Below are 26,827 nucleotides of genomic sequence, written 5' to 3'. Positions count from 1 at the left end.
AAACCCAGCTAAAACCGAAGCCATCTATCAGGCAACGCTATCCACGCTCTACGCGCACTCTTTCCCCATACGATACGAAACGATCCGATCCGATCCGAAAGATTATCCACCACGCACGTAGTTATGCACTTAAGGAGACGTACCCATGTACCCATGTGGTCAAATTTGAGAAAATATGTTGGAAGTTTATAAAAAAAAATTTGTATTATCATTTTGTAGGTTGCTTTTTCAATGGGCAATATAAAGCAGTGATCTATTTTAGCTTCTGACAAGCTTAAGACAGTTTTTAGATTTTTAACAGAAAAAGATATAGGTACATATTTTTTATTCACAATTTCTATCGATTTACTCTCTATAAAAAATCCTTAAAAATAATTTTAACTAAGAAATTTTTTTTTATGATTTCTTTTCTTAAGGTTTTATAACGATTTATTTTATTTTTTTTTAATATGCATACATTATTTATTTGTAATATATGTACGTATCTATATGTATTATCCATAGGTATTTCGACTAGAGCTTTCTTTGCTGTTTTTTTTTCTCAGTGCATGCCGGAGAGAGTGGGAGCGCGACAGTTGCAGTGGCAAATGCTCCTTGAAGGGGTCAAAGCTGTTCGCTTTTATCTTACGGCTGAAGTCGCCTTGTCGTCGGATTTGTTTTTTTTTTTTTGGGTTGTTATTTTGTTGTTAGCCACTTGGGAGGAGGAGGGTTTATTGTTCAGCTGCAGCTTTCCCCCGTTCGTTCGGCAAACGTTCCGTTATTAATTCGTCACGATTGAGTGGCAGCTGCGACTGAGAAAACCGAGAAAACTTGAAGAAAAACAGAGTCTGCGGCGGCTGCTTGAAGGGAAATTAGTGAAAAGCTGTCACAGCTGCCGTTTGTACCGTTCCCTTCCATTCCCTCCTGCATTTCCGCTCCAATCCCGCCCCGTTCCCCCTTCCGATGCTGTCCCATTTCCCCTCCATTCCGACCCATTCCCACTTTGTGGGCCGCACGTGTCTCCACTTCTAAATGCAAACAATGCACTCGACACTCGGTGAAATGTGATATTTGAACGCGAGTTTCAGTGTTCCTAACTCAGCGAACTGGACTTGTGGCCCAGTGATCGGTCTGAAACTTGACCAGAGGGTGTCTCATGCCGCTTACGCATAAATATATTGGCATGGGGTTCCTAACTCTGGTAACTTGGCTGCCCGATGGTCTTACGTTGTGAAATCCGACCCTCAGGCGTATTACCCACTACTGATCTATCTAGGCTTAGGTTTCCTGATTATTGCATAAATGGAGGGTGGGTTTTTAAACTAGTTTTACTCTTGCAGTAACTTGACCCATAGTAGCTGTGATTATGTTGCACTTATATCAATTGCTAAATAAACTTTGAATAACTCTGAAACTGGATTTGTAAGTTTATAATAGAACTCAAATTAAGGAAAAATATTACTTATATTCAAGTTAAAGGACTCTTCAAGGTAAACCATTGAGTTATTTAACTTCCCCAGTCGATTATTGTTAAGATTTCCTATGATAAAACCAAGATATAGTGGGAACCAGGGACAAATAAGTAATTTTGTTCCACAATTTGGTATATAGGCTGCCATTGTAACCGCATTTTATTAGCCCAATTTGTAGGATCGGTTGGTTCCATGGCTCCGATATACACCATTGTTTCTGCATATATAGTATACGAATTCGAGATGTTGCACATGGCTATTTCCCCCTTGTAGCCTTTTAATTGTTCTGTGGAAACTCTTACTCGCAACATGGGCGCATAATAATGCGAATAATCATATTGCCTAGATGCCAGATGTTTGGGAGCCACGTCTCGTTTTCGCTTTTCTTTCACACGGGCGACTAATTAGGAAAATTCGTGGGGGGGGGGGGAGAGGGGTTCATAAGGGGGTATACCTGGGAGCCATGAGTCGATGTCGACTGGAGTTCGCTCAAACATGTTTGCCGAAACGTGTTTGCAGTGGCAGAAGCAGCAACAAAAACACTTTCATTTCCAGCTGCATTGCCTTGGCTTTGAAAATTTACAAAAACTGCAAAAAAAAACAGTGTATTTTCGACTGCAATTGGCACGAAAAAATTCGCTTTCGCTTTGTGCAGGCCAAAACCAAAACCGAACGATTCAAAAATGCGAAGCTTCTTCGCTTTTTCCTCGAATGACACTTGTCAATGTGGAAATGAAAATGGAAATGGAAATGGGAAAACGAGTTCGTGGCCCCAGTCTTTTGAACTCTGCCACATATCGAAAGCCCAAGCCTCCCAAGAGTCCCCAACTTTAGACTGGTTGACCTTATGGTCTTCGCAGCGAAGCGAAGAAAGTTGCAGCGAGATTTTTGGAATTTTGTATTCAGTTTTTTGTTGCTGTCTGTGTTTGAAAAGGAAAGCGACCGCACTGATGACCGAATTCAACAGGCGCCCTTGCCAAGCGATTGTTATTGATTGGTGGATATCTAAAAATACAAAAGGTCAGCCATTGACAACAGGGGGGGAGCTACCGGTTCAGACAATACTAGGTTTCCCTTTTCAATTAGATTAGTTTTCCCCCTTTTAAAATTTACTCTTTATAATGGCACATCCATTATATTCCAAATCCCCGTTGACGTAACCACTTTCATTCCATCACGTGTGCAATCAGTAGGCTTTTAGAAGCCCACATACCAAAAACCAATCCCGGAACCCCCCGCAACACTCGGTTACCAAAGAACAATGACCGAAATAGGCGGCAAATAATGGGAGCAAACTTGTGGCATTGCCAGGCGTATAATCAAAAATATGTAAATATGCTAAACGAATTGAAATAAATAAACAATAAGCAGCGAAAAACCAACAAAGAAACTTTCTTTTCTTGACATTGGGCCCCTTGCATTATGATGGCGGGTCTTTCGTTGGCTAAAAACTGGAGCGAGCTTCACTTCGCTCATTTTTCGAGTCAAGTTTAAATGGCCCAGAGGGCGGTGAACGGAGATTTTTGGGCGGGGTATGGCAAGAGGAGGGGGTACCGTGGTACAGGTAGACCGTGCTAAATTCGTAGTCGCACAATTAGCACCTGTCCGGTTGGTTAGTCGGTTAGTTTCGGGCGTCCGGCGCATGTCGTCTCCATTACCAGGTCTCCAACAATGGATTATATTATTTTTCGCCACTCGCTGGCCGGCTGATCGCTGCGCGGTACAGTGAACACCCACCGAGGGGGGAAGACCTTTCTATTCGAATTACATAGCCAAGATGGGCCATTACGATTGTGACATATTTGTAATTACACCGCTTGACATGTTGTAATATGGGAAAGTGTTTTGTTTTTATAGTTATGTGGTGGAATTAATTAGTTTTTAGATTGCCAATCGGGGAGGCAATCTAAAAATAAATTATAATAAGTACGTTATTAAATTATGTTTTTGTTTGTAAATTGATTTCCCCTACCAGAAAGCCAAGTAGTTTATGATTGGATTTAAATAGAAAGAAGAGAGTCTAAAATGTTTTGTAGAGAAATCATATTTGAATAACTACTGTAAGCTGTGTGATTTTTTTTTTTTTGGTTTTATTACGTTCCTAACTTTGAAACATATTCTTGCCGTGGGTGATTGTATTAAAAATGATCTAAAGTATACTTTTTTTGAAGGCGATATATAACTGCTTAAAATGCAATACAAAAAGCTTGATAAATTAGCTGTTCCTAACTAAGTAAGCTATATTTTCTCATTATTGATTTATATGCAATTTGTCTGTTAATCTAATCCTTTGTATGCCAGTTCTTAAAAGCTTATAAAAAAAACAAACCTGTTTATCGAAACTAACAGAACATTTCCTGAAACTAGCTTTTGGTTTTTTGTAATAACCACCTTTCTGATTTATTTTTTTCTATTGACTTGATTTTCAATTACTATAAAAAAAACTATTTTTATTAGACGAGAACACTAAATTTTTACACATAATGCTTCATATTAATGTTATTTGGATTGGCTAGCAATAATAAAAATTATTGATAGATTTGATATAAAAGTAGATCGTTTTGGCTATAAGGAATGCAACATTATTACTAGGTATATAATTGTATTAAATTTTTTATTTAATTCTCTTATATACCCACCTATTTTTTAAGATAAAAATAAAATGACCTATAGATAGATTTTATATAAAGTAATATAGTTTTGGCTACTAAAAATGTAATATTAATACTAGGTATATAATTTAGTTAGATTCTTAATTAATATATCTTATTTACTTTGCAGATGAAAAAGTCGCGCGACGCGGATAAATCATCCGCCCCGTTGTCGGTCACCAATACCAATGCAAATGCCGCCAACATGGCGGCCGCTGATAAGAAGAACAACAACAACAACTGCAGCAATCGCAACAACAAAGAGAAGAGCATGCAGACGAACGGTAAAAATTGGAAGGTAAGCGTAATTAGAAATGCGGTAATTAAGGAAATTAAGGAAAAGCCAATGCAAGCGAAAGTGGTGGGCGGGAAATGCGGAAAATGCGAGAGATGCGAAATGAAATGAGGTAACTGCGAAAATCTTGCTGCACGTGCGTTAAGTACGTTAACCGTTATGCGGCCGACTGACTTTTGACTCACACAACTGCAAACGCAGATGCTCCAACTTTAACCCCCCGACGGCCCAAGTGACACACACTTATGGTCAGGAAAATAGGGGTAAAATAAAACATATTCATAAAACAAGTATAAAAAAAGAAAAAATGAATTAAACATTTTTTTTTTGTAAAGTAAAACAATTGAGTTATATGTTTTCTTTTTAAATATTAAAAATACATTGAGTTGTTATAATAAAGTAATAAATATCAGCCTTTTTAAATCTTAAAGGATTAAAGTAAACAAGAACAGGAATTTATATTTTGTAGGCATTTGAATCAGCTTTAATTGTTAAGAAACTCGTGTTGCATTACTGCAGAAAGCTAAAAATAATTAGCGAAATTCGATGGGGAAACTGGGCGGCCGAGTGTTAAAGTGCGTAAAAGTGTTAATGTGGAATTGGCCGGCGAAAAGTGTTGACCGATGCCAGATTATGAAACGAGGAAGCCATTCGGGTTTAATTACTCGTTGTTCACTGGACTCCATTTGGCATTGCTGCTGTTGGCAGCATCACATCACATAAAATCACATCACATGGAATCACGCAGCCGACGAGGAAAACTGAAACTGGGCCGAGTGCTGACCCGTTTTCGTCTTGGCCCCAAGAAAAGTGGTGGCAACAGCCAAAGCAACAGCAACAGCAACATCGGTGGTTTTTTCCTCTTACCTTAGTTGCGCTTTAATTGTTTTTCTAAATTGTGCCCGTGTCTGCGTTCTGTTTTCTGTTTTAGCCGCTTTCGCAACTGCAACATAAAACATAAAAGCCAATTCCCCCGTCTTTCGCCGCTATGTTACGTGCTATTTAAGCCCGGCTAAAATTAAAAGCCAACTGTATAAAAGGTTGCGATTATCCAGCAATGATCCACTATTTATACAACTTTAACTACAACGATTTATTTTATAACTAGTCGAATTAATTAAAAATCGAACTAAAATATATGGCAATATAAAACCGTAAATAAGCCTGGGATATTGAATAATTATTTTTAAAATTAAAATTAAAATTCAGTTGAGTTGCTACTTAAGCCTGGTTATAAATTGAAATCAAACTGTTAAAAAGTTTGATATTATACAGCAATGATTCAATATTTATTTTTCAAATTACAAACATTTATATATATTAAGCTACCTTAATAATAATTACAATCAGACTTCAATATATGGCGATATTTAAGTTAATTTACATAGATATGTAAGCATAACATATTGAAATGAACATTTTTGAAATTCAAATTTAAATTCATTTGAGTTGGCAACGCCGCCCTGCCATGCTTCATTAAGTTGGCAACGCTGGCGCGCAATTTGAATTAATTGCCAAATATAAGTACGCAAAAAAATATAAATTTCCTTAATTAATGCAGCTGCTTCCTCGCACAAAACCACCAAATTGCATGCTGCATTTGCATGCTGCAGTGGCATTAAAAAAACCATTTTCAAGTGCGAGATTTGAAGTTTTTCCTCTCAAATTTGTTGCTTAGAGTTTTCTCAGCCGGTTCGTTCCGTGATTTGATTTAACGGCATGATTTGGCTGAAAAATCAACAGCATTTAAGGCGCTTAGCTGGTCAGCGACCTTGCTTAATTATTGAGTCCGCCGAAAAGTGCTTAATACTGATGGGTGCTTTTTTCTCTCTCTCTTTATTTATTTATTTTTCGGTTATTTACAGGGCATTGTCCAGAGCAATCCCAATCCGAGTGGGGCAGGTGGAGTGGGAGTGGGAGTGGGCGTGGGCACCACTGCCCAGCCACCGAAGGTTTTCCACAACACCCGATGCACAAGGCACCACAAACCGCACCACAGTCACGGCAATGGAACGGCGGCTTCCGCGGCATTGGGAGGATTGGGAGGATTAGGAGGAGGCAGTGGCGCAGGAGGAGGAGCCAGCTCCAATGGACCACCACTGGAGGCCACACAGCAGCGGGAAAGGGAGCGGGATCGGGACAGGGACAGGGATCGAGAAAGGGAGAGGGAGCGGGACAGAGAACGGGAGCGGGAACACCACCTTCACATGCACCAGCACCAGCACAACCACGGCCTGCGGAGAAAGTCCGAGTCCGTCCTGTCCACCGACTCGGATATCCGCTTCACCCGCCGGAAACTGGGCGATGGCCAAAAGTGTGGCTGCGCCGTCATCGCCGGTTTCCTCATCGCCCTCCTCGTCGCCGGAGTTTTCGTCTATGTGGGATGTGAGTACTTCTATATAATATACAAAATATATAAAATCATAAAATTCACAAGCTATAGGTTCTTATAAACCTACACAGAGAAAGTTCTGACGTTCTTATCTGAGTTGAAAATGTTCTTAAAAATAGAACGACATTTTTAAGTTGAAAATGTTTTTATTTTGCTCGAATCAAGTTGAACTGGCGGTATTTAAGTACATTGTATGTACAAATAATATATTAGTTCAGTCCTTAGTGTATACTTATCAAAAAGTTGTTAAATAAACTCAATTTAACTTTTCTCTTCTCACCATTTTGTTCTTATATTGATACCAAAATGTTCTCAATATAAGAACAATGTTCTCAATTCAAGAACAATGTTCTTAGATAGTTTTCTCTGTGTATGGGAAACGCCACATAGATCACTAGGATCTTAAACCCACTTTTTAATGAAATTTAAGGTGTCTAAAAGTATGTAGTAAATAAAGGATAGTCATCTTTCTAAGTGAACTCATAGTACTCCCGGCCCAAAATATATTGTTGCCTACTTTTAGACACCTAAAATTAAATTTAAAAGTGGTTTCAAAACCATATGATTTTTGTAATAACCAGTAATATATTATAATTAAACATCCATATCCGTAGATACCTATTTCCGGCCGGAACCGTTGCCGGATCGCGTTTTCCGCGGCCGTTTCATGGTGCTCAACGACAAGTGGAACATGGAGCTGGCCAACCAGAACTCGTTGAGGTTCCAGCACAAGGCCCGCGACTACCGGGAGCGGATCAATCTCACCCTGCGGCGATCCGACCTGCGGGAGGCCTACGAGGGCAGCGAGATTTTGGCACTGGACGGGTGAGTTTAGCCGGAAAACTGGTGATGGTCTACAAGATTTTAAAGATATTATATTATACTACAAGTTGGAAAGTGTGCCAAAAAAATATTAAAAATCCCTTTCTCTTAGAAAAGTTTTTTAACTGTTATAAAATTAAAAAAAGTAACCTAAAATATGTTAGAAAAATTGAAAACAAAATGTTCTAAAAACATTTATCTATAAACATTTACATCTATAGGACCGACTGTTTTGCATAGCTTGCTACCCCTGTTTTCTGTTTTTTTAAGGTTGATTTTTTAGGATCTCAGATTTTAGTCAAAAAAAACTCTTTTTTTGTGGGTTTTCAATCGTAGCTCAGTCGATTCAAGTAGTACAGCTATAGGACCCACTGTTTTGGACAGCTTGCTTCCTCTGCTAACGATCTGCATATATTTTGGGGAAATTCATTTTTTGACCCATTTTATCATTTTTTTAAGGGCTTGCATTATGATTTTTTTGATTTCAGATTTTAGTCCAATAAACTCTTTTTTTGGCGTTATTCAATCGTAGCTCAGTCGAATCAAGTAGTACAGCTATTGGACCGACTGTTTTAGACAGCTTGCTTTCTCTGCTAACGATTTACATCACTTCTGGGGATATTTATTTTTTGACCAATTTTCGCTTTTTTTTTAAGGGATGCAAGCCTTTTCGGTTTTTTTTTAAGGTTGATTTTTTGGATTTCAGTTTTTTTTGAGTTTTTCAATCGTAGCTCAGCCAAATCAAGTAATACAGCTATAGGACCGACCGTTTTGAACAGCATGCTTCCTCTGCTAACGATCTGCATTTCTATGGGCATAATTTTTGTTGGGTGTTCGATTGATTGGGTATTGATTTATATTAATTGCATTTTTAACTTAATTTTAATTTTTTCGGCACTTAAATCCGCAGCAGCGAGGACAACAACAACATAGTCGTGCACTTCAACATGATCTTCGATCCGTACGCGGGTCTGGTGAGCAGCGGTGACCTGCTGGCCCTGTTCCACGAGGAGATGACCCAGCCGCCGCAGCAGCGCCGGCACTTCGCCAACATGACGGTGGACGTGTCCAGTTTGAGCATCAAGGAGACGACTGGGCTGATCGAGGAGCCAGTGATGTCCAGCTCGCCGCTGGGCGGTCATGATGAGACCACCGAGCCGGTGGTGACCACCACTCCGGCTCCGCCGCGTCGCTGCTCGCCCCTGGAGCTGAGCTACTGCCGCCAGGTGGGCTACAACATAACCACCTATCCGAATCTCCTTGGACACGCCAGCTACGAGCAGCTGGCCGAGGATGTGATCGTGTTCCGGGAACTGGTCGATGGCGAGTGCCATCGGGAGGCCTACGACTTTGTGTGCCGCCTACTCCAACCGCCCTGCGACACCCACGGCTCCGATTTGCAACCCACTCCCGGGCAGATTTGCCGCGAGTACTGTGAATCCTTTATGACCGGATGCGGCAGTCGGCTGCCGCAGCGTTTCCGGCAGTTCTTCGACTGCGAACGCTTCCCGGAGTCCACGGGCACCCAGTCGTGCCACCAGAAGCCCCACTGCGTCAGCGACATGCAGTCCAATGTCCAGAGTCCCCGGCTCTGCGATGGCTATGCCGATTGTCCGGATTTGTCCGACGAGCGCAGCTGCGCCTTCTGCTCCCCCAACGCCCTCTATTGTGGGCGTGGCCGGGCCTGTGTGCCGCGCAAGGCGCGATGCGATGGGAAGGCGGACTGCCCGGATGGCGCCGATGAAAAGGACTGCCGTGAGTAATGGGGTGTCCTTGAAAAAATCTGAAAAATAAAATATAATTGTAGTAAGGTATCTAGGGAGAGAGGGGTCTTAAGAAATCTCTTAAGATTTTTATTTACCTATAAATGTTTCAGACTTCTAGTAATCATACTTTTACTAGAAGTCTGATTTTATGTGATTTTTTAAGTCCCATTTTCAACAGTTCCTTATTGGTAACGAATTTTGTTAAGCCAAAATTAGATTAGGGTTTAATATACATAACTATGATTTAATGAAAACATAAATGTGGTAATCGTGCTAGAAATGATATTGCTTGAAATGATACCATGTCACTTTAGACTTATGTTAAAAGACTTCAAATATTCGGAGACTTAAATTATACAGGCCAGTTTTGATTTTAAGCAGTCAATGATTTTAGTAGGCAATCTTAAACGTTCTGTAATAAGATAGTTAATCTAAATATTCGAAACTAGGAACCATATTTTTAAACCGACTGAATATTGATAACAAAGTTTGAGTTCCAATAGAACACTCGAAAATGAAAACCGGAACAGGCCTTTATACAATATGATATCAATATAACCTTAAAACAATCTAGCAGTATTTTGAATCGCTTATAATAAGGTCTCAAAAAATATACCATGAGTTAATATATTTCTTTAAGCAATTATTTTTAATGATACATCGATCTTTTATCTTTCTCAGTATCCATAGCCCCGCTGGCGGCCGATCTGCTGCAGCCGGAGCCCTTGGTTCCGTACCTCTCCCGCTTTCATGCCGCCGGCTACGCCGTATTCTCTGAAAAGGGGGTGGTGGGCAAGCTGTGCGCCGAGGGTCTGGAGGGCGATGCCAAGTTGGTGGTGCGCCAGACGGTCTCCGAGTCGCTCTGCAAGTCCCTGGGATACGAGTAAGTATATCTCTATACCCCTTGAAAACCCCGTGTTAATACTGTACCTCTTTATCCCTCTGCAGATCCGTGGAGATCTTCGATGTGCAGAACGACACCGAGCAGTTAAGCGACTACGTCCGTGTCCTGGATCCCCATGCGCCCGAGATCAGCTTCATACGGACGCACTGCCCCCGGCGACAGGTCCTCTACGTGGGATGCGGTGAGCTGCGGTGCGGCGTCCAGTCGGCGCTCTTCAACGCCAAGCAGCACCTTTCGCTGCCCAAGATGTCGGCACCCGGGGATTGGCCCTGGCTGGTGGCCCTCTTCCGCGAGGACATCCACGTGTGCGACGGCACCCTGATCTCGCAGGACTGGGTCCTCACCACCGAGGGCTGTTTCCAGGGCCAGCCGCGTGCCACCTGGATGGCCATTGTGGGTGCAGTTCGTCTGTCGGCCAAGGCGCCATGGACGCAGCGACGTCGCATTATTGGCATGATCAAGAGTCCGGTGGAGGGCTCGACGGCGGCCCTGGTGCGCCTGGAAACCTCCGTCAGTTACTCGGATCATGTGCGACCCATTTGCCTGCCGGATGCCCTGCAGAGACGCCTGCTTCAGCAGCCGCCGGCCCAGAGGAGATCCCATGTCCCGGTGGCCGAGAGATTAGAAGGCCAGCTGGTCAGCCAGCAGCGCAGTCGATTGGCCCAGGAGAACCAGCAGTTCTTCTTGATTCCCTCGCAGGAGCAGCTGGACAGCTCCACGGAGAACCAGGAGGCGGAGGATCAGGATGAGGAGCAGGAGGATCACTTTGGAGCCCAGGCAGCCGCCTCCTTTATGCCCAAGGCCGAGGCTCTGCACCAGGAACTGGATGCCTATCCCCTGCCGGATCATGCGCCGCAGGTGAATTACTATGGCGGCGGCTCCTCCTCCTCGGGAGCCACGGTCACATCGTCGTCCTCATCCTCCTCCGCCGCCGCCGCCCGCACCAAGGCCGCCACCAAGGCTCCCGTTTTGGCTGCTGTGCCGGCTGCCCAGGAGCAGATCTGGACGAATTGCAATACACTCGGATGGTCCCGACAGCGGGATCACCTGCAGCGCGTCCAGCTGAAGATGGGCGACATGGCGCCCTGCGAGAATGTGTCCATCGCCACCGTGAACTCCATGTGCATGGAGGCCACTTACCAAAAGTACGACTGCACGGTGAGTACAAATTTCACAATATACTATATCATCCAAATAAACAAAATGGATTAGTTCTGAAAAATAACTTAGCTTTATTGAACTGACTAAAAGTCTTACAACTTAATAAACAATTTTTTGAGTTACATTTTGTATGACTTGAGTTCGGAAAGTAATGCGTATAAAACTTCAAAATTGCGAAATATTTTTAGGGAATATGTGAAAAATAAATGTGTTTTAAATTTGAAAATAAAAAGTAAATTACAATCGGGTAGAAGCTGATAGCTTAGGAACTAAAGTAGCTTTCATAGAGCTTAAAATATCAACAAAAAGATTTATTTTACATAATATAACATTTGGTTTGGACGTTTTTTTTTGGTGAGATAGGAGTAGTGTTAGTCTTAGTGACAGTGGTTCAACCTTTTAGCTAATGACTAAGTTTATATGGAATATCGTATACGTACTATAGCTATGTACAAATGGTAACAGCGATTTAAATGCGAATCGAGCGCTTGACAGGAAGTGGGGAGGGAACCACCGATGCAACCGCAGTGCGTCTTGGCTTGGAGCAGACGTCCAAGCGGAGGCGCTTCTTTTGCGGCTCCTGCTGCTGGGAATCCTCCTCGATCGGTCGTGGTAGGGGTATCTCATCGAGCTGCTGCGACTGTTCCCTGAGGAAGCAATTCTGGCGATGCACGGTGGCACCTCCTCCGCTGGGCAGCGAACCCAGGAAGCAGTTCATCCGGTAGACGGGCACCGGTTTGTAGTCCGGCACCGGCTCTTCCTTCTCCTGCTCCTCAACTATCTGGCTATCTGCTTGATCCTGTTCCACTGGACGCCTTCGCTTGAGGCACACGGTCTTGCTGAGACTTCTGCGCATCTTCGACCAGTCGAACCTCAGGTGGAAGGTGATCTCGGGGCAGGGAAACAGGAGCAGGAAGTACTCCAGCAAGTGCTCCTCGAACACGTAGTCCTTGCCGTTGGTCAGGATCAGGGCACTCCGTTGAGCCTCCGGAATGTCGAATTGGGACATGGCTAGAAAAAATGAGTTCAATTAAAATGGGAATTTTTTTATATTTTTCAGAATAAAATCTTTTAAAAATATCCAACATTTAATTTACAACGTTATTTAATAGGTATTATACAAAATAATTATAGCTTGTTGGATATATTTAAGGTTTTAAATAGTTGTCTCCAAAATTGGTATATAATCACATAAGATGGGTATAAAAATTATACTCAAGCAACAGAAAGAAAAATTAATTGTGTTAAGATCAAAACATAAAGATCTATAAAACATTATATAATTTTTCTTTTAATATTATTTATCCAGAAATGGTAAATATTTTTATATCGGCATTTTTGAGTGGTTACTTTATGTTTTTTTCTGTGTACTCAATGGAAGGGCGAAAATATGTAAGACTCAATGAAATTACTTTGGAAGACGACGCCACTATATTCCAATTCTGGCGTTCCAGTTCTGTGACTCACCTTGGGAGATGACCTCTTCGTAGGTGTTGGAAGATCCGCAAGTGATGAGGTTCGTCTCGCCCTGGAAAAGGATCTTCAAGCGGCTGCTGGTGTCCGTCATCCTTGGCTTTCTTTTCGTTGCTTAAACGCAGAGTAAATTGATTCGCTTTGATATTTTGTAGATTGATCTCGCCACTGGAAATCCTTCTTTTCTTTTCTTTCTTTATCACTTTTTGCTTAGATGCGATCGCTTGGAAAGTTGCCGATTGAATGAATGCAAACAACTGTTGGCGCTCCGTTTTATGTGTGTTTTGTTAGTGTCCCTTCGACCGTTGCCTCTTCTTCTTCTCACTGTCGCTGTCGCTGTCTCCTTTTTCCCCTCCCTTTTCCTTTTTCCTTTTTCCTTTTCATCTGCCTGCAGCTGCACTCACAGTTGTTGTTTTTGCTATCCTAGGTAAGGGCTCACAGGTAACGGGGGTTGTGCTGCTAATGTGTGAGCTCGCTCGTGCTCAAATTTGAGAGAGTAAAAAAGAGAGAGATGGAAATTACTCATTCAATTTTGTTATTGTTTCGCCTGCTTGTTGTTGTTGTTGCTCTACGAAGAACGCGTCGCTGCATGTCGCGTGCGTGTGTGACGTCACGATCGCCAATTGGGGTGACACGAGTTAAATTCAATGGTGAAATGCAAGAATGAAGTGGACCCCAATTAATGTAAATTTAGTTTTTACAAAAAAAGAATTTTAAAAATGTAGAATATTTAAAATCTATAATTTATTTACTTAATTGTGACTCAAGGCAATGTTGGGTACAAAAATATTTAAATTTAGGGTGGCCCCCAATTGTGAAGGTATTAATTATTTTAATTTTATTTTTTATTTAAAAATAAATATTTCTTTAATTATAAAAGCAATTATTGGAAAATTAACTATGTACTATAAGGGTGGACCCAATAAGGTTTAATTTATAACTTATTTTAGACAATAAAAACTTTTAATATTTTTTTTAAATTTTATTTTTAAGGAATTTGGTCCAAAGGATTATTTAATCCAATTTTTAAAGCCATACAGAAAGTGATTTTAAATCATGATTTCATTTTAAACATCGGAATGTATTTTATTCGATCTCCTACTAATTTTTACCATCTGTTTTCGTAATATCTCGCCCATCCAGCAAGAGGAGTACTCGGGAGCCCCCGTCCAGTGCCTGATCCCCGGCACGAATCAATGGGCCCTGATTGGGGTCTCCTCATGGCGGATCGCCTGCGGACCCACGGGCGTGGAGCGGCCCAGGATGTACGACAAGATCGCCTCGAATGCCGCCTGGATCCGCGAGACGATCAACGCGATATAGTCGGCATAGTCCCCTGGGGGCGGCGACACGCCCCCACAAGCATTTGTGTAGAAAACGGAACCGAACTCACTGGGTATTATGTGTGTAGCAAAGCAACCAATTAAGCATATGTAACTAACCTGCTCTAATGTTACTCGAACCTAACTCTATGCTAACTATTTTTTAAACGTCCTTATTTTTTTGCTGTTTTGTGTAATATTTATTAACTATGTTGTAATTGTATGTTAAACATGTCGAAAAGGAAGCAAATTTAGTTGTTAGTATTTACGTTTAGCTGTTTGTAGAAAGATATTGTTGAATAAAATGAAATCGCCTAAAGTTGGAATGCCATATAAGGGTGGGAAGTTCCCCTTTTCAGGTGGAGACGTGCATGGACTCCCATTTTCCACTGTTCTGGAGGCGATATTGCACCCGATCGGCAATCTGGTCAAGACCCACCTTTAGGAAGTCCCATCGCTGGGGTTGGAATTTCCAAGCGGTACTAAAAAAGGATAAAAATAAGATGTAATATGGAAAATAAAAGTTTTATAAAGATTATAATAAATTATGTTTTGATATTTGGAGCTGTACTAACTAGCTGGCGGGCCTCTCGATGGGTTTTCCTTTGTGTTCTTCGAGGAACTGATCGTGCTTGGCCTTCAGCTCATCATAGTTAATGGGTTCTCCACAGGGACATATGTGACCCCTGATTTGGGCCGCCAAATTCTCCTTGGCCCACAGGGCATCCATTTCGCTCTCGGGAAGCTCTACGGCTGTGGCCCCAATCAGTCGCACCTGCCAGGAACTCTGATTTCCGGCATTATCCTTGACATCCGGCATATAAAAGGTAATGCAGGCCTTGGGATTGGCTTGAAGGTTCTTAAAGTTGCGGGTATACCGATGCGTTATGTAGAACACAAAGTTATCCTGGGTGAGTCCTCGATAAAGAACGGTGCGATTGAGGACTCCGTATTCCCCGTCCACGGTGGCCAGGTTCATTTCCTGCACAAATCCTTCAGGATGTCCCTTGGCAGCTGCCTGGAGTATCTCCTTGAAGAACTCCACGGGATCGGGAGGAAAGTCCTCGATTTTGGCCAAAGCGGATGACATGTTGCTGGGGATAAAAAGTTGTTAAAGCACGTTTCTTATAAATCCTATAGAAAATAGGTGTGTGTCTCTGCTAGGTTATCGAAGACACCCACCCACAGACAAAGCGTGACAACTTTCGGAATACATTGCTATCGATTATTCGACATCGACGTCTTGCCACCTCTAAAAACGAAACGGGGAAGGGGAAAAGGAAAACCAAAGCCAAAAAGAAAACGCGATTCTGGGGCGGCAGAAAGGGAAATCCCGCCGAGGAGCAGCAGCAGCATGACCTCCATCCTGGACATGAAGGCCGGCCCGCCCGACTACTGGGCGGAGATCAGCAACTTCTTCCTGCCGCTGAAATACCTGATCACCAACGACCGCTTCGATGCGATGGTCCGGGACATAGACCTCTATTACCTGATAAACGGGGTCTTCTGGATATTCGTGGCGTTGTCCTGCGGCTACTACGCCTTCCAGCGGCTCTTCCAGGTGGGTCCTGCTTGCCGAAATCCAATCCCAATCCAATCGCCCTCGATGCGGCACCTCCAATTGCACTTTTCTTTTGAGGGGTTGCTCGGCCAATTTGCCGTTTATAAATAAACAGAGCGAAGACGGGGCCGGATTCGGATTCCGGGGGTCAAGGGGGTGCCGCCCGAGTGGGGCGCCTGAAAAAATATTATATCCACCCCCGTGTGACCCCTAATGAAGGGTGCTTTTTGGGAGTTATTGGCAGCATAAAAGTAAATATTATGAAAGGCAAACCCCCTTTGGTATGTAAAAAGCAAACATTTTACAAGTTTTTAAAGTCCAATGATTGAATATTATATTTAAAAACTAAGTTCTAAGCAAATCTTCATTGATTAGCTTACTATTTATCTTGGTTTAGGGTTTTAATTGCATGGATAAACTAAGATTGTGTTTGGGAAAAAGGTTCTTAATAATATATTGTTAATTTTCAAAGATCAGTTAATAAATATTGTATTAGTAGACAGCTTTTCTAAAGTTCTAAAGTCGAAATTTAATTGATTCTTTAAGTTTTTGGTTATAAATTACATAGACTTGGGCAAAAAAGCTGAAATTGTATTTGGAAAATAGGTTCTTTATGGTATATTACTAGTTTTCAAAGCATTCCTTCTGTTGGCAAACCGCTCCTAACTTAAGCGATAGCATAGAACGTTGACCGCTGACCGAGCGGCGCTGACCATAATCCAAAATCCATTATCTGTAACGACCCAAGACCAATGCTCGACTAATTGCCCACTGGCTATGCCCCCTTTCCCTTGCAGTTCTTCCTCAAGACGTCGAACATGAAGCACTTCCAGCGGAGGCTGTTTGCCCGCGTGATCTGGAACATCGCCTTCTATGCGGCCAGCTGCCTGTTCCTGCACTTCTACAATGAGTTCATGATCCTGCCCCAGCTGATGAAGAACCAGGGGCGCTACTCGCTCTTCTACTCCTCGGAAAACTTGATCTTCTATCGCTCGCACCATGCGGAAAAGTTCCAGTTCTATTCGATCTTCATCATCACGTTCTACCTGCATGGGGCGTGGCTGGACTTTAAGGACGCCGATTTCCTGGAGGTGGGCTCCAAGGGACTCTACCTGCTGTCCCTTATCGCCATCGATGTTTACAGGCAAGTCGCGACGTGTTTGTTTTCGACCTGATCCCTGAAAGGGGGGTTGAGTAATAAAAATAGCCCTAGAAACTGTAAGCTCAAAAATAGATCCTCTATTCAAGCTATAGAAAGGTTTACTTAATTTGATAATTGGAGTTATATTTCCTTATCACTGAAGAGTGGTCGTGGCATTATTATTATTATGACAAAACCTAAATTCTTTATCGCAACAAAAGAACTGACCACACATTATCCTTATAAAAGTTAAATGTAATTTATATAACAATCTGTTCTTGCTTGCAGGTACGAGAACTACTTTGTGGGCCTGAATCTGACAGTGGGTTTGTACAGCATACTCACCGAGGTGCTGGCCCTGCTGGTCCTGCCCAGCACCAACTCGCACCGGATCATCTACCAGATCTTCCTGGGCCTGCGCATCATGGTGTGGGCCTATGTGTTTGTCAACCTGCTGCCCTTTAAGTACTTCATACCCACGCTGTTCGCCAAGAACTTCAAGCTGCCCCTGAATGTGACCATTTGGTTGTGGTACGGCCTCTCGATCTGGAACTCACCGGTGCTGCAGTACTTCTACCATCAGATATATCATACGGCGCCCTCGGATTGTTCGGGCGAGGGTTCGGCGGCCAAGTGCATCCTGGTCAAGGACACCAGTGAGTTCCGTCACTACAAGACGCTGAAGAAGGCCTATTTGGAGGTGAAGTTGGCCCACATAAGAACCACGTCCAACTCGCTGCCCTCGGAGACAAGTTCGGCCTCGGCCAAAACCTTCCAGGCCATCAAATGTGAGCTTTGCAAAAAGGATGTTATCAACTTGATCTCATTTACAACTAATTTTCTTTAAAGGCGTGATGATGCTGAAGCGCAAATTGAAGAGGATCCGCGAGGGACGTGGTCATGAGCCGGAGGATGACAACGATGACCAGGCCATCGATACCTAATCACGTCCAGGAGCCAGGACGTCGCACACTCTCACACAAGTAGAAACACATTTCCTTAAACCAAAAAAGACACAAGTTCTGCTTAGGCTAGAAATTCACAAAGCTGAAATAGCGCTCTCTCTCTCACACGCAGTCTCTTGGAGGTTTATGCGCGTTGCTAAGTCGTGATAATCGTACAGTGCGTTATGGCAAACTTTAAGGTAGTAGCAAATCTCAAGAACAAAATCAAAAAGTGGGCAATATTTTAACAAACATCTCCGATGATTACTCGCATAAATAAGTTACTAGTATACTAGGAATGTAGGAAGAAAATTGAAAAAAAAAAGAAATTCAAATGGTTGGTAAGCTTTGATTGATAAAATATAAATTAAATTCAAAATTATACGCTATACTCAAGATTAAAAAGGTTGCAAAATTATGTATTTAAATTTAAACACATCGAAAACTTTGGTTTTTGCTATAAATTATAATATATATATACCAAGTCGTAGATAATTATAAATGAAGATTAGAAAAGAAGAAGTCAAGATAATCTCAAGGGCTATTTAGAAATCGAAAAAGTGAGGCTTATTAAAATAATCTAGAAATACTTAAAATAAATTTATACACGTAATAGTTTACCAAACGCACTCTACAAAATGTACTTATTCGTGATAAACTGCGGTACAGTGTGTTAGCTAAATTTGAGTACACTGTTTTTACTAGTTAACAAATTATTTATTAACCCCTAGATCAATTTTAAGCCTTAATCACGATTTCGCAACGCGCATAAACCTAGCGGCTGTAAAACCTTAGTGAAATAATTTAGTATCGCCCGACTTTTGGCGCCAACGGAGATCGTATCGGATGATACAGATATATATTTATATAGTTACTATATCTCTCCAACTCTCTCTCTCCCTCGCACACACGAACGCAGTTTCTCTCTCCTTTAGATTTGTAAGTCGCCTTCAACTTATTGTTGTTGTTTATTCGCTGTGACTTAATGACATATTGAAATATTGTAATGTGTTTTTTTTCGTTCTTTTTAATTGAAATATACTATATATGGGCTAAACGAGCGCAATTGAAATGTGTGTGTTGTTGTTACTGGTTGGTTGCCTTCGTTCGTTTTATTTACTTCTTAATTTTATTAGGGTTTCCCTTCGTGGCTGAAATATTATATTATTTATGTTCTTGCTTTATTTGATATTTGAAAAGAATTCTCTAGTTAAATTTCGGTTTCTCATTTGGTTTCAGTGTTCGCTTCACTTCCTTAGAAACATTTTACTCGATATCCTTGCAATCGTATTCTCTTACAAAACTTTCTGCAATCGGAATAAAAATCGCCCCAGGAAAAAATTCTTATTGATATACATTTTGTTTATTATAATTCAAGGTTGTGCGTAATAAAATGTAGAAATCGTTTTCTTCCATTCGGGAATTCGCATTTTAAAAGCTTAGAGTTTAAATGATTTGTACGTATTTGTTTTAATTATCAAACTAAGTTTTAAATTTATAAAAAAAAAACTTCATACATCCGGAAATGCAACTTTTTTATCTTATAAATAATATTATCAAACGTATTTTAAAAAAACTTCAGAGTTGCAGGGTGATTTTTATTCTGATTTAAAGGTAGTATCTAATATCTATTTTCATTATGTTCATTTCAAACTTTTGTAATCAATTGCAAGGGTATTTCAGCGTCGGCTAGCCGATCTCATAATTCCATTTATATATTTAGCTTTCCTCGTCCTGTTAACATGGTTCCTTATTTTGAATTCTGGGGCATTTTTTTCTATCGTTTCATTTTTGCTTGGTTTTAAAAATTCTTTCACTAGAAGCTAAGTTTTGGTTTTCATTATAATTTCTTATGTTTTTCTTATCTTTTTGTGGTTTTACTTGCGTGTTGTTTTGGTTTTAGTTTAATTTTAAACATTATTTGGTTTTGGGTTGGCCAATTCTTGCAAATTTGTTGTTTAGAAAATGTTTTTGTGTTGGATTTTTGTGGCTTACTTTCGTGACGAACAAGTTTTTACGTGCCGCGAAATATATTTTATTTTTGTGTTTTTAAATTTCTTGGGGAAAGTGAATGAGGGTGAGGGATTTGCCCCCTGGCTTTGAGCAAAAAAAAGTTCTCTCTATTTTTACAATTATTTGTTTTTCTTAGTGTTGTAAATCGTATAATTTTATAGTTTTTTTTTCTTTGCTTTCTTTCTTTAAATATCTTTTCTTAATGTCTTGTTCCTTTTTTGTTTTTTTTTTTAATTTTTGTTATGTTCTTAAGAGTTAATTCAATTCGTGTTTGGTTTTGCTTCGCTCGTTTTTAAACAATTTTGCTAATTTTTTCTTTTCTTTGCTGTGTATATCGCTTATCCAATGTCTTCTGTTAGTTTTAGTTTAATGTTAATGTTAATTTTACCATTAAATGTATGCTTTAAAATTAGTGTTAGTTGTTCTGCGTGAACGCTTCTCAATCGTTCTGTTAAAGGTACGTTCTAAAAAAAATGTCCTCCTTTATGCGATTTATTTTCCGTTTATAATTTTAGTGTTAGTTTCGCCGGCCCCACAATGCCCCCGATCCCAAATATCGTTATATATATATATATTTATATATCTATGCGTTTATGTATAAACTGTTTGGAGCTCACAATGTCTTGTGGCAAATGGTAGCGACCCCAAAAAGTCGAGTTTAATCAATGTGTCCGAAGTCTAACCCCTTTGACCCCTTTGGCATTTCGTTAGTGCTGCCCAATTTGTTTTGTAAAAAATATCCCAACATTTTTACACTTTTGTTTCTCTGTCTCTTGAGTTGATTTTCCGTTGTTTGCTCCAATTTTCCATATAAATATGTGTTATTTAAGTTTTCTTCAACGCCTGTTTTTTCCCATATTTTTCTTGTTTTTTTTTTTTTAGTGACTAGTGATATATATGACACACACGCACACTCATGCACTCGGAAAGATTTTGGGCCGTAAGTCCCTATATGGAACATCTATATTTTTTATTCCTGTGAAACCTTAGAGGTTCGTTTCATTTGTGCTAAGGATGTTTTTTGGCGAATTTTAGGAAAATTCTTCGGGGCCAAAAATGTTCTATCCTTGTTTTCGTTGAATTTTGGTTATGAAAAAAAGGAAAAATTGAAAATAAAGTCGATAAACGACTTTTATATTTCATATTTTCGCTAGAGATAATTTTCTTTCAATTTTTTTTTTTTTAATTCAATAGGGTCAGAAATGTTGTATTTTTGCCAAGTTCGGAAAGAAAAGAAAATCAATTTCCCCCCGCCTCGCATTCATTTTCAATTAATCAACTCACGAATACAATCATTTGCACTTGTCGCACGAATCAAAACAGCGCCATGGAACAAATGCCAAAAACGGCAAACTTTCCGAATGAAATCAAATTCAAATTAGCCAAAATGCCCGCCCAAGGTGTGTGTGTGTGTGTGTGTGTGCTTTTGGGGGCGTGGCCGATAATGAGCCTGCTGAAAATGAGCAGCAGCAACGGCCAGCCAAGCAACAACAATAACAATCCAAATATAATGAATGAAATTATGTTGAAAACATATTTTTCCTTGGCTCTAGGGGAGAAACAGAAAATGTCGACAAACTTTGTCCTCCTGACCAGTGTTTTTTTTTTTTTTTGGTAGAGGGTCTGCGGAAAATGGAGGTTCTGCGGAAAAGTCCAGGGGGAGGCTGTTTTCCTATTAGCAAGCAATAAATTCGCCGCTCTTATTGAGCCAAAAAGGTGGGCGAAAACAGAACCAGAAACATAGATAGGACATTAAATGATATGAGGAACGGGAAAATGGGGAAAGGAAAAGCGTGTTCGGAGGTTGTGGGCGGGGACCAGTGATGCCAGCCATATATATAGGAAAATTCAAGAAAAAACAATAGTATAAAGGTCTCTAAGCTCGCCACCAAAACAATTGGCTAAACATTTTTAATTAATTTATTTATTTTTAATTTTGCTAAAAATGGGAAAAGCAAATCCATGTGTTACCCAAATAATTCTTAAGAATTTAAATAAAAGAACAGTATTGAACAGTAAATAAAATAATATTTATATTTTTTTAAATTAAAAATAAAATGCGCTTAATAAAATGTTTTAAATATTTATTATCTAAATATTTTTGACCATTAATAAGCCCATTTAGCTTAAAAATATTAAAAATAATATAATATTGTAAAAATTTCCAAACTGAATTATTATAATAATACATATCATACAATATCAAACTAAATTATTATAATAATGCATTTCTTACAATATCAAACTGAATTATTATAATAATATAATTTTAACAATATCAAACTGAAATTAAATACGTTTTAATAATACTTCAATGGTTAAAAGTAAAATAAAAAGTATTAAATAGAACGAAATTCCGTATACTTGTTCTAGGGGTTCCTAACAAGTCTGCTGAAAAATAGACAAGCAATCAGCACTGTTTTAGAGCGATGGTGTTGGTTGGATTTTCGAATGTGGGTGCGGAAAAGGCTGCCTGGTGGAAAATGTCGCCCAAGGGTGTAAAGTTGGTTTCTGCTCCGAGTTTTTGGCCAGCAACTGGACCGAAAACCGGGAACGGCAGTGGAAATGGCCAACTGGCCGAGGGGAAGTACCGCGGAGTAGCGACTGTTTCGGCCGGGCTATAACTTTATGATTGCTTTTGTATTGCCCGCTGCGTTCGGGGGCGCAGTTTCCACGCGAAACTCGGGCCCATAGATAAAATGCCGGTACAGTGGGAAATGCTCAATGATGGATATTTCCGGCTAAGCCATTGCCTCGTTTTTTATTTATTTATTTCGGCTCTATCAATAGGCTTTAGCTATGGGGTTTTTTTATTTTTTGTAACAGGGCTAAGCTTTAATTTGGAATTTAAATGGAATGGTTTGGGGAAAAAGGATTTGGAAAATCAAGAGGATTGCATTGATTTAAATAGTTCAACAAGCTTTGAATTATTCATGTTCACACCGGTTACGGTTGTTTTCTAAAAAATAAAGAGCTTATAGCAGGATTTTTTCAATTTAACGGTTAGAGATCGGTTTTTTTCTGCGAATCGGTTATGAACTGGTAAACTTAATTTTTGCTTGCCATCGAGGGACATTCCACTGTAAATACATTTAGGCCGCAGGAGTGAAAACAAACAAATAGACCGAATTCTTGGCCACGTTCGCTGCTGATACGCATCGCTCATCGGCGGCCAAAAAGTACAAAAAAGGGAAAACAAGTCTAAATGAATGAAACAAAGCAATAGTGTGAGCAAGGAAAAAGCATAAGCAAAGCAAAAGCAACAGCCAGAAGCAGAAAGGAGCAGGGCTAATGTCCTTTTTGTGTGTGTGTGTGGCCACACAGTTTGCATTGTTACGGCTTTGGGGAGGAGTTGACCACCCCCATCCACACCCACTCCGCCACAAAACTCCCTGAATTCCCAAAACCCCACATCCCCCACCATTATTTGCTTTTCTTGTGTCTTGTGTGTCCGCAACAATTATGATTTGCGGTCTCCAACTGCCCCCATGCCAGATTTACTTCTCCTTCACTTCGGACGCGCTATATTTCGGGGGTAACCCATTAAATGGCTTGTGCTTAAATACCATCAAAGATACAGGGGAAAAAAAAGGTAAAGATGCTCTACAGTTTCGTAAAATAAAAGGTTCTCAAGAGATCTGTTTGGTTCCTTAAATTGATAATATGTTATAAATAAATATGGAACTTTTTAAAATAATTTATAGCTCTTCGCAGAATTGGTGTTACTTGTTTTTTAAAAACTTCTTAGTATCTTTTTCTTGTATCCAAGGGGCTATAAATGATTTGTGGTTTGTATAAAGATCACTTTTATGATCAAATTATTCAATTATTTTGGTAAAATAATTTAAAAAAACTAACAACGGAGCAAAGAATCTTTTTTAATTGAGAGGTTATAAATGGATTTCATTAATGCATATGGCTTTTGAAAGAGATTACTTTTAAGATTAATTTTCTATAAACGGATTGGATTTATGCCTATGCTTTTTATAAAGCTCACTTTTAAGATCAAATTAAAAAATTTCTTTTTTAAAATATTATAAAAACACTAATAACGAAGCAAAGGATCTTTTCTTTTTGTATCTGAAAAGTATTGTATTTATCAGTATGCCTTATTATAGAGATCACTTTTTAGATCAATTTTCTTTCTGTGCATAAATACTTGTGAATTTTGTGCGGTTTTTATATCCCAAACAGGATTCAGCTGACATCGCCACTCCCTCCATCTTCAGATATAATATTTCGTTAATGGCTTTTCATTTTGTGTGCATTTCACTCATCGCCCCATCTCCCTCTGGCACACTGTCTGCAATAACTCTTCGCTTGCATTTCATTTAATTAAAAACTGGAAAAGTGTTGTGTGTGTGTGATATGGGCGGGGGTTGTAGGCAGGGCAAGGGGGAGGGGAGGGGGGAGTGGTGGTCCAGGGGGCGTGGCGGGAACAATTACAGTGCGGTGACTGTGATTGACACTTGCTTGTGACGACACACGCATTGTGGTTTTTGTTGGCATCGGCAATAATTCCGGGCCAGGCGAACAAAAAATAGAAATCAATCAAAAAAACTATTTTTAATAAATCTTTAAAATAAATTAAAGTATTTTTATACATTTTGAATAATATGATCTTTAAACATTTGTGAAATATAACAGTTTTCCCAACCAATAAGCATTCCAAATTGGGGTTTTTTTTAAACTAAGAAATGGAATATAACAAATTTAAAATTTAAGGTTAGTACTTGTAAGTTGGAATATTTATACAACAAATATATACTTAGGCTGTATTCAAATAAAACAATTATAATATAATTTTGATTTCTTTTTAAGAAAAATTTACAAGTATTCAACTATTATTTTTTAAAGTTTTCAGCAAATGTATCTATTAATTTAATTTTTTGCACAAATCAATAAGAAAATATCCCTTTTTCCTCGCCGCAATATCGAAAAAGAAACGCCTGTCACCTGTCGGCTGTTAAAATTTCCCCAGTTAACAGAAATATGTTAAGCTGCGTACATTTTTAAACTTTCCGCTTTTTTGTTTGGTAGAAAAAAGGGGAATTCCCCGCTGTCTATGTCCTTTCTGTTGTTGTTTTTTGTGTTGGCTCCCCCTAATCAGGCATCATTTGATTTTATGAGCAATAAAAAGTGTAAGGCAAATAAACGGGGCTGCAAATAAAGCAATCGCCATATAACAGCAGCAAAAAAATGCGAAGGCCAAGGAAACTTTTGGTGTCTTTGCCTTTTTTATTTGGCAGGTATGTAGCTTCCCCCTGTTGTTATTCTTTTGTTTTTAGTGAATTATGCAACTGGAAATTAGCATAAATTATGAGTGTGGGGAAGATGTTAATTGGGCGGCTGAAAGAAACGTGAGCAACTTGGGCGCGTTTTTTGCCAATTAGGCAGTGCAAGCGCCAAAATTGAATTTGAATTTCTAATGGCGATTATTTACTATGCAACCACATGCGCTCGCACCAACACGCGTACACTTGGGCATAATAACTAAAGCTTTGTGCTAACTAATTGCCCCAAGGCGAAATCGTGGAGGGGGGCAGGGGGTTATCCGGATTTTCCGGGGCCTGGGGGCTTCATTTACGGGGGTCCCCCCATTTTCCTCTTTCCACATTCTCCCGGTTTATTTGCACTAATTTGCATGCCTCATTTGCAGTCACACACATACGGCAACACACACTCATGCACGCGGAGAAAAAGAATCCAGTTGAAGAATTCATAATTTAGGAAGGCTTTCTTCTCGGCAAGAATCCTACTATTATATGTTGTTCAAACAAAAAATGATTTATTATAAATTTAAAAATAGGTTACGATTTTTGTTAACTTCAATATAGCTTGATATTTTCAAGGAAAACTAAAAACATAATTAATATTTTGTAAGACTTTCCTTTAAGAAATTATTTTATGTTTCCAAAAGTAAGTAATGTTGAACTAAATCTGCAAAAGAAATACCATTTCCTGGTCTAAAAACTTCCAGAAGACAACTTTCTTAAATCACAAATTTTCCTTTTCTTTCACCCGCTTTTCTCTCGGTGCACTCATACATACTAATACATACATATGCCTTTTTTGTTGGCTTTTTTCCTGTTCCTTTATTTTGGTTCGCTTAGCTAACTAATGTTGTTCTCCTTCTCTTGGTTTTCTTGTTCAACAAATACACTTTCTTTTTTTTCTTATTTTTTTCGTTATTCTTGATGTTTGGCTAGGCTAGTTTAATTTCACTAATTTAATTTCGCTCTCAATTATTACCATAAATTGTATTTATTTATCTGTTGCATACTATTTTGCGCTTCATTTCAGTTGAATTGGTTTACTTAATTATTTTGTTTTTATTTTTGTTTCGTCACTTTTGTCTCTGTTCATTTACGTTGCCTAGAAAAAAAACCGTTTTGTTTAGCATCGTTTGCCTGTTTAAACATTAGTGTACAAATTATTTATAGTTAGTCATACCATTTATGTATACAACAAATACAATTTATTATAGTTATAGTTACTTGGATTCTCCTCGTCGCTTCTGTTATTTTTGGAACAAGTTTTTGTGGTTATTTTTTTTTGTTTGTTTTTTATTTTGTTGTATCCCCTCTCTCTCTGGTTAAAGAAAAAACAAATGCGAATTTCATTCATTACTTGTGTTTTGCTTTTGTTGGCTTCTTCAGACTGTGTGTGGTGTGTGTTCGCCGGAATACTGGATATCGATCGAGCGATAGATCGATACTTATCGATCCGCTTACAACACGGGCCTGGCCACATTGGGCTTGGCCGTCGTCGAGGCGATCTCCGATAGCTTTATGTCGATGGGCATCCGGGTGTCGTAGAGCGTCGGAGCCTGCAGGATAATGCCGGCGGTGCCGACGACCACGGCTATTGTGAAGATCCACAGGAACAGGCGGTCGAGCACCATGGCCACGTACTTCCAGTCCTCTTTCAC

The 26,827-nt window shown here is 39.9% G+C and overlaps 5 protein-coding genes across 8 annotated transcripts in view; 2 read left to right on the top strand and 3 right to left on the bottom strand.

Annotated features, from left to right (window-relative positions):
* Positions 1-14,556, top strand: part of LOC119556725 — a 23,314-nt gene extending 8,758 nt beyond the window's left edge. Inside the window, exons 2-8 of one of the 2 annotated variants that reach the window (XM_037869124.1) lie at positions 4,233-4,400; positions 6,263-6,782; positions 7,404-7,614; positions 8,525-9,366; positions 10,059-10,260; positions 10,326-11,439; positions 14,059-14,556. In XM_037869124.1, coding sequence (XP_037725052.1) covers positions 4,233-4,400; positions 6,263-6,782; positions 7,404-7,614; positions 8,525-9,366; positions 10,059-10,260; positions 10,326-11,439; positions 14,059-14,238 — 3,237 coding nt within the window. In that variant the 3' untranslated portion in view covers positions 14,239-14,556. Of the gene's footprint in view, positions 1-4,232; positions 4,401-6,262; positions 6,783-7,403; positions 7,615-8,521; positions 9,367-10,058; positions 10,261-10,325; positions 11,440-14,058 lie in introns of both variants that reach the window. The other variant, XM_037869123.1, reaches the window with a different exon arrangement.
* LOC119556730 lies at positions 11,797-13,233 on the bottom strand. The gene is made up of 2 exons (XM_037869132.1): positions 12,910-13,233; positions 11,797-12,453 (listed from the first exon to the last, which is right to left on the bottom strand). Exons 1-2 carry the CDS (start codon positions 13,007-13,009, stop codon positions 11,912-11,914), a joined length of 642 nt encoding a protein of 213 aa, XP_037725060.1. The 5' UTR covers positions 13,010-13,233; the 3' UTR covers positions 11,797-11,911.
* LOC119556729 (pyridoxine/pyridoxamine 5'-phosphate oxidase) lies at positions 14,414-15,881 on the bottom strand. The gene is made up of 3 exons (XM_037869131.1): positions 15,727-15,881; positions 14,813-15,331; positions 14,414-14,719 (listed from the first exon to the last, which is right to left on the bottom strand). The coding sequence occupies exons 2-3, from the start codon at positions 15,325-15,327 to the stop codon at positions 14,593-14,595; spliced, it is 642 nt and encodes a 213-aa protein (XP_037725059.1). The 5' UTR covers positions 15,328-15,331; positions 15,727-15,881; the 3' UTR covers positions 14,414-14,592.
* LOC119556728 lies at positions 15,491-18,955 on the top strand. Its single transcript, XM_037869130.1, has 4 exons — positions 15,491-15,798; positions 16,596-16,942; positions 17,228-17,727; positions 17,789-18,955. The coding sequence occupies exons 1-4, from the start codon at positions 15,592-15,594 to the stop codon at positions 17,881-17,883; spliced, it is 1,149 nt and encodes a 382-aa protein (XP_037725058.1). The 5' UTR covers positions 15,491-15,591; the 3' UTR covers positions 17,884-18,955.
* The window catches only part of LOC119556727 (acetylcholine receptor subunit alpha-like), a 106,630-nt gene continuing 98,751 nt past the window's right edge, over positions 18,949-26,827 (bottom strand). For all 3 annotated transcript variants that reach the window (XM_037869125.1, XM_037869126.1, XM_037869127.1), the window contains exon 12: positions 18,949-26,827. In XM_037869125.1, coding sequence (XP_037725053.1) covers positions 26,627-26,827 — 201 coding nt within the window. In that variant the 3' untranslated portion in view covers positions 18,949-26,626.

This window comes from Drosophila subpulchrella, chromosome X (assembly GCF_014743375.2).
Source record: "Drosophila subpulchrella strain 33 F10 #4 breed RU33 chromosome X, RU_Dsub_v1.1 Primary Assembly, whole genome shotgun sequence".
NCBI lineage: Eukaryota > Metazoa > Arthropoda > Insecta > Diptera > Drosophilidae > Drosophila > Drosophila subpulchrella.
The sequence above is the reverse complement of the archived record's forward strand: the minus strand, read 5'-3'. Positions and strand labels throughout refer to the sequence as shown.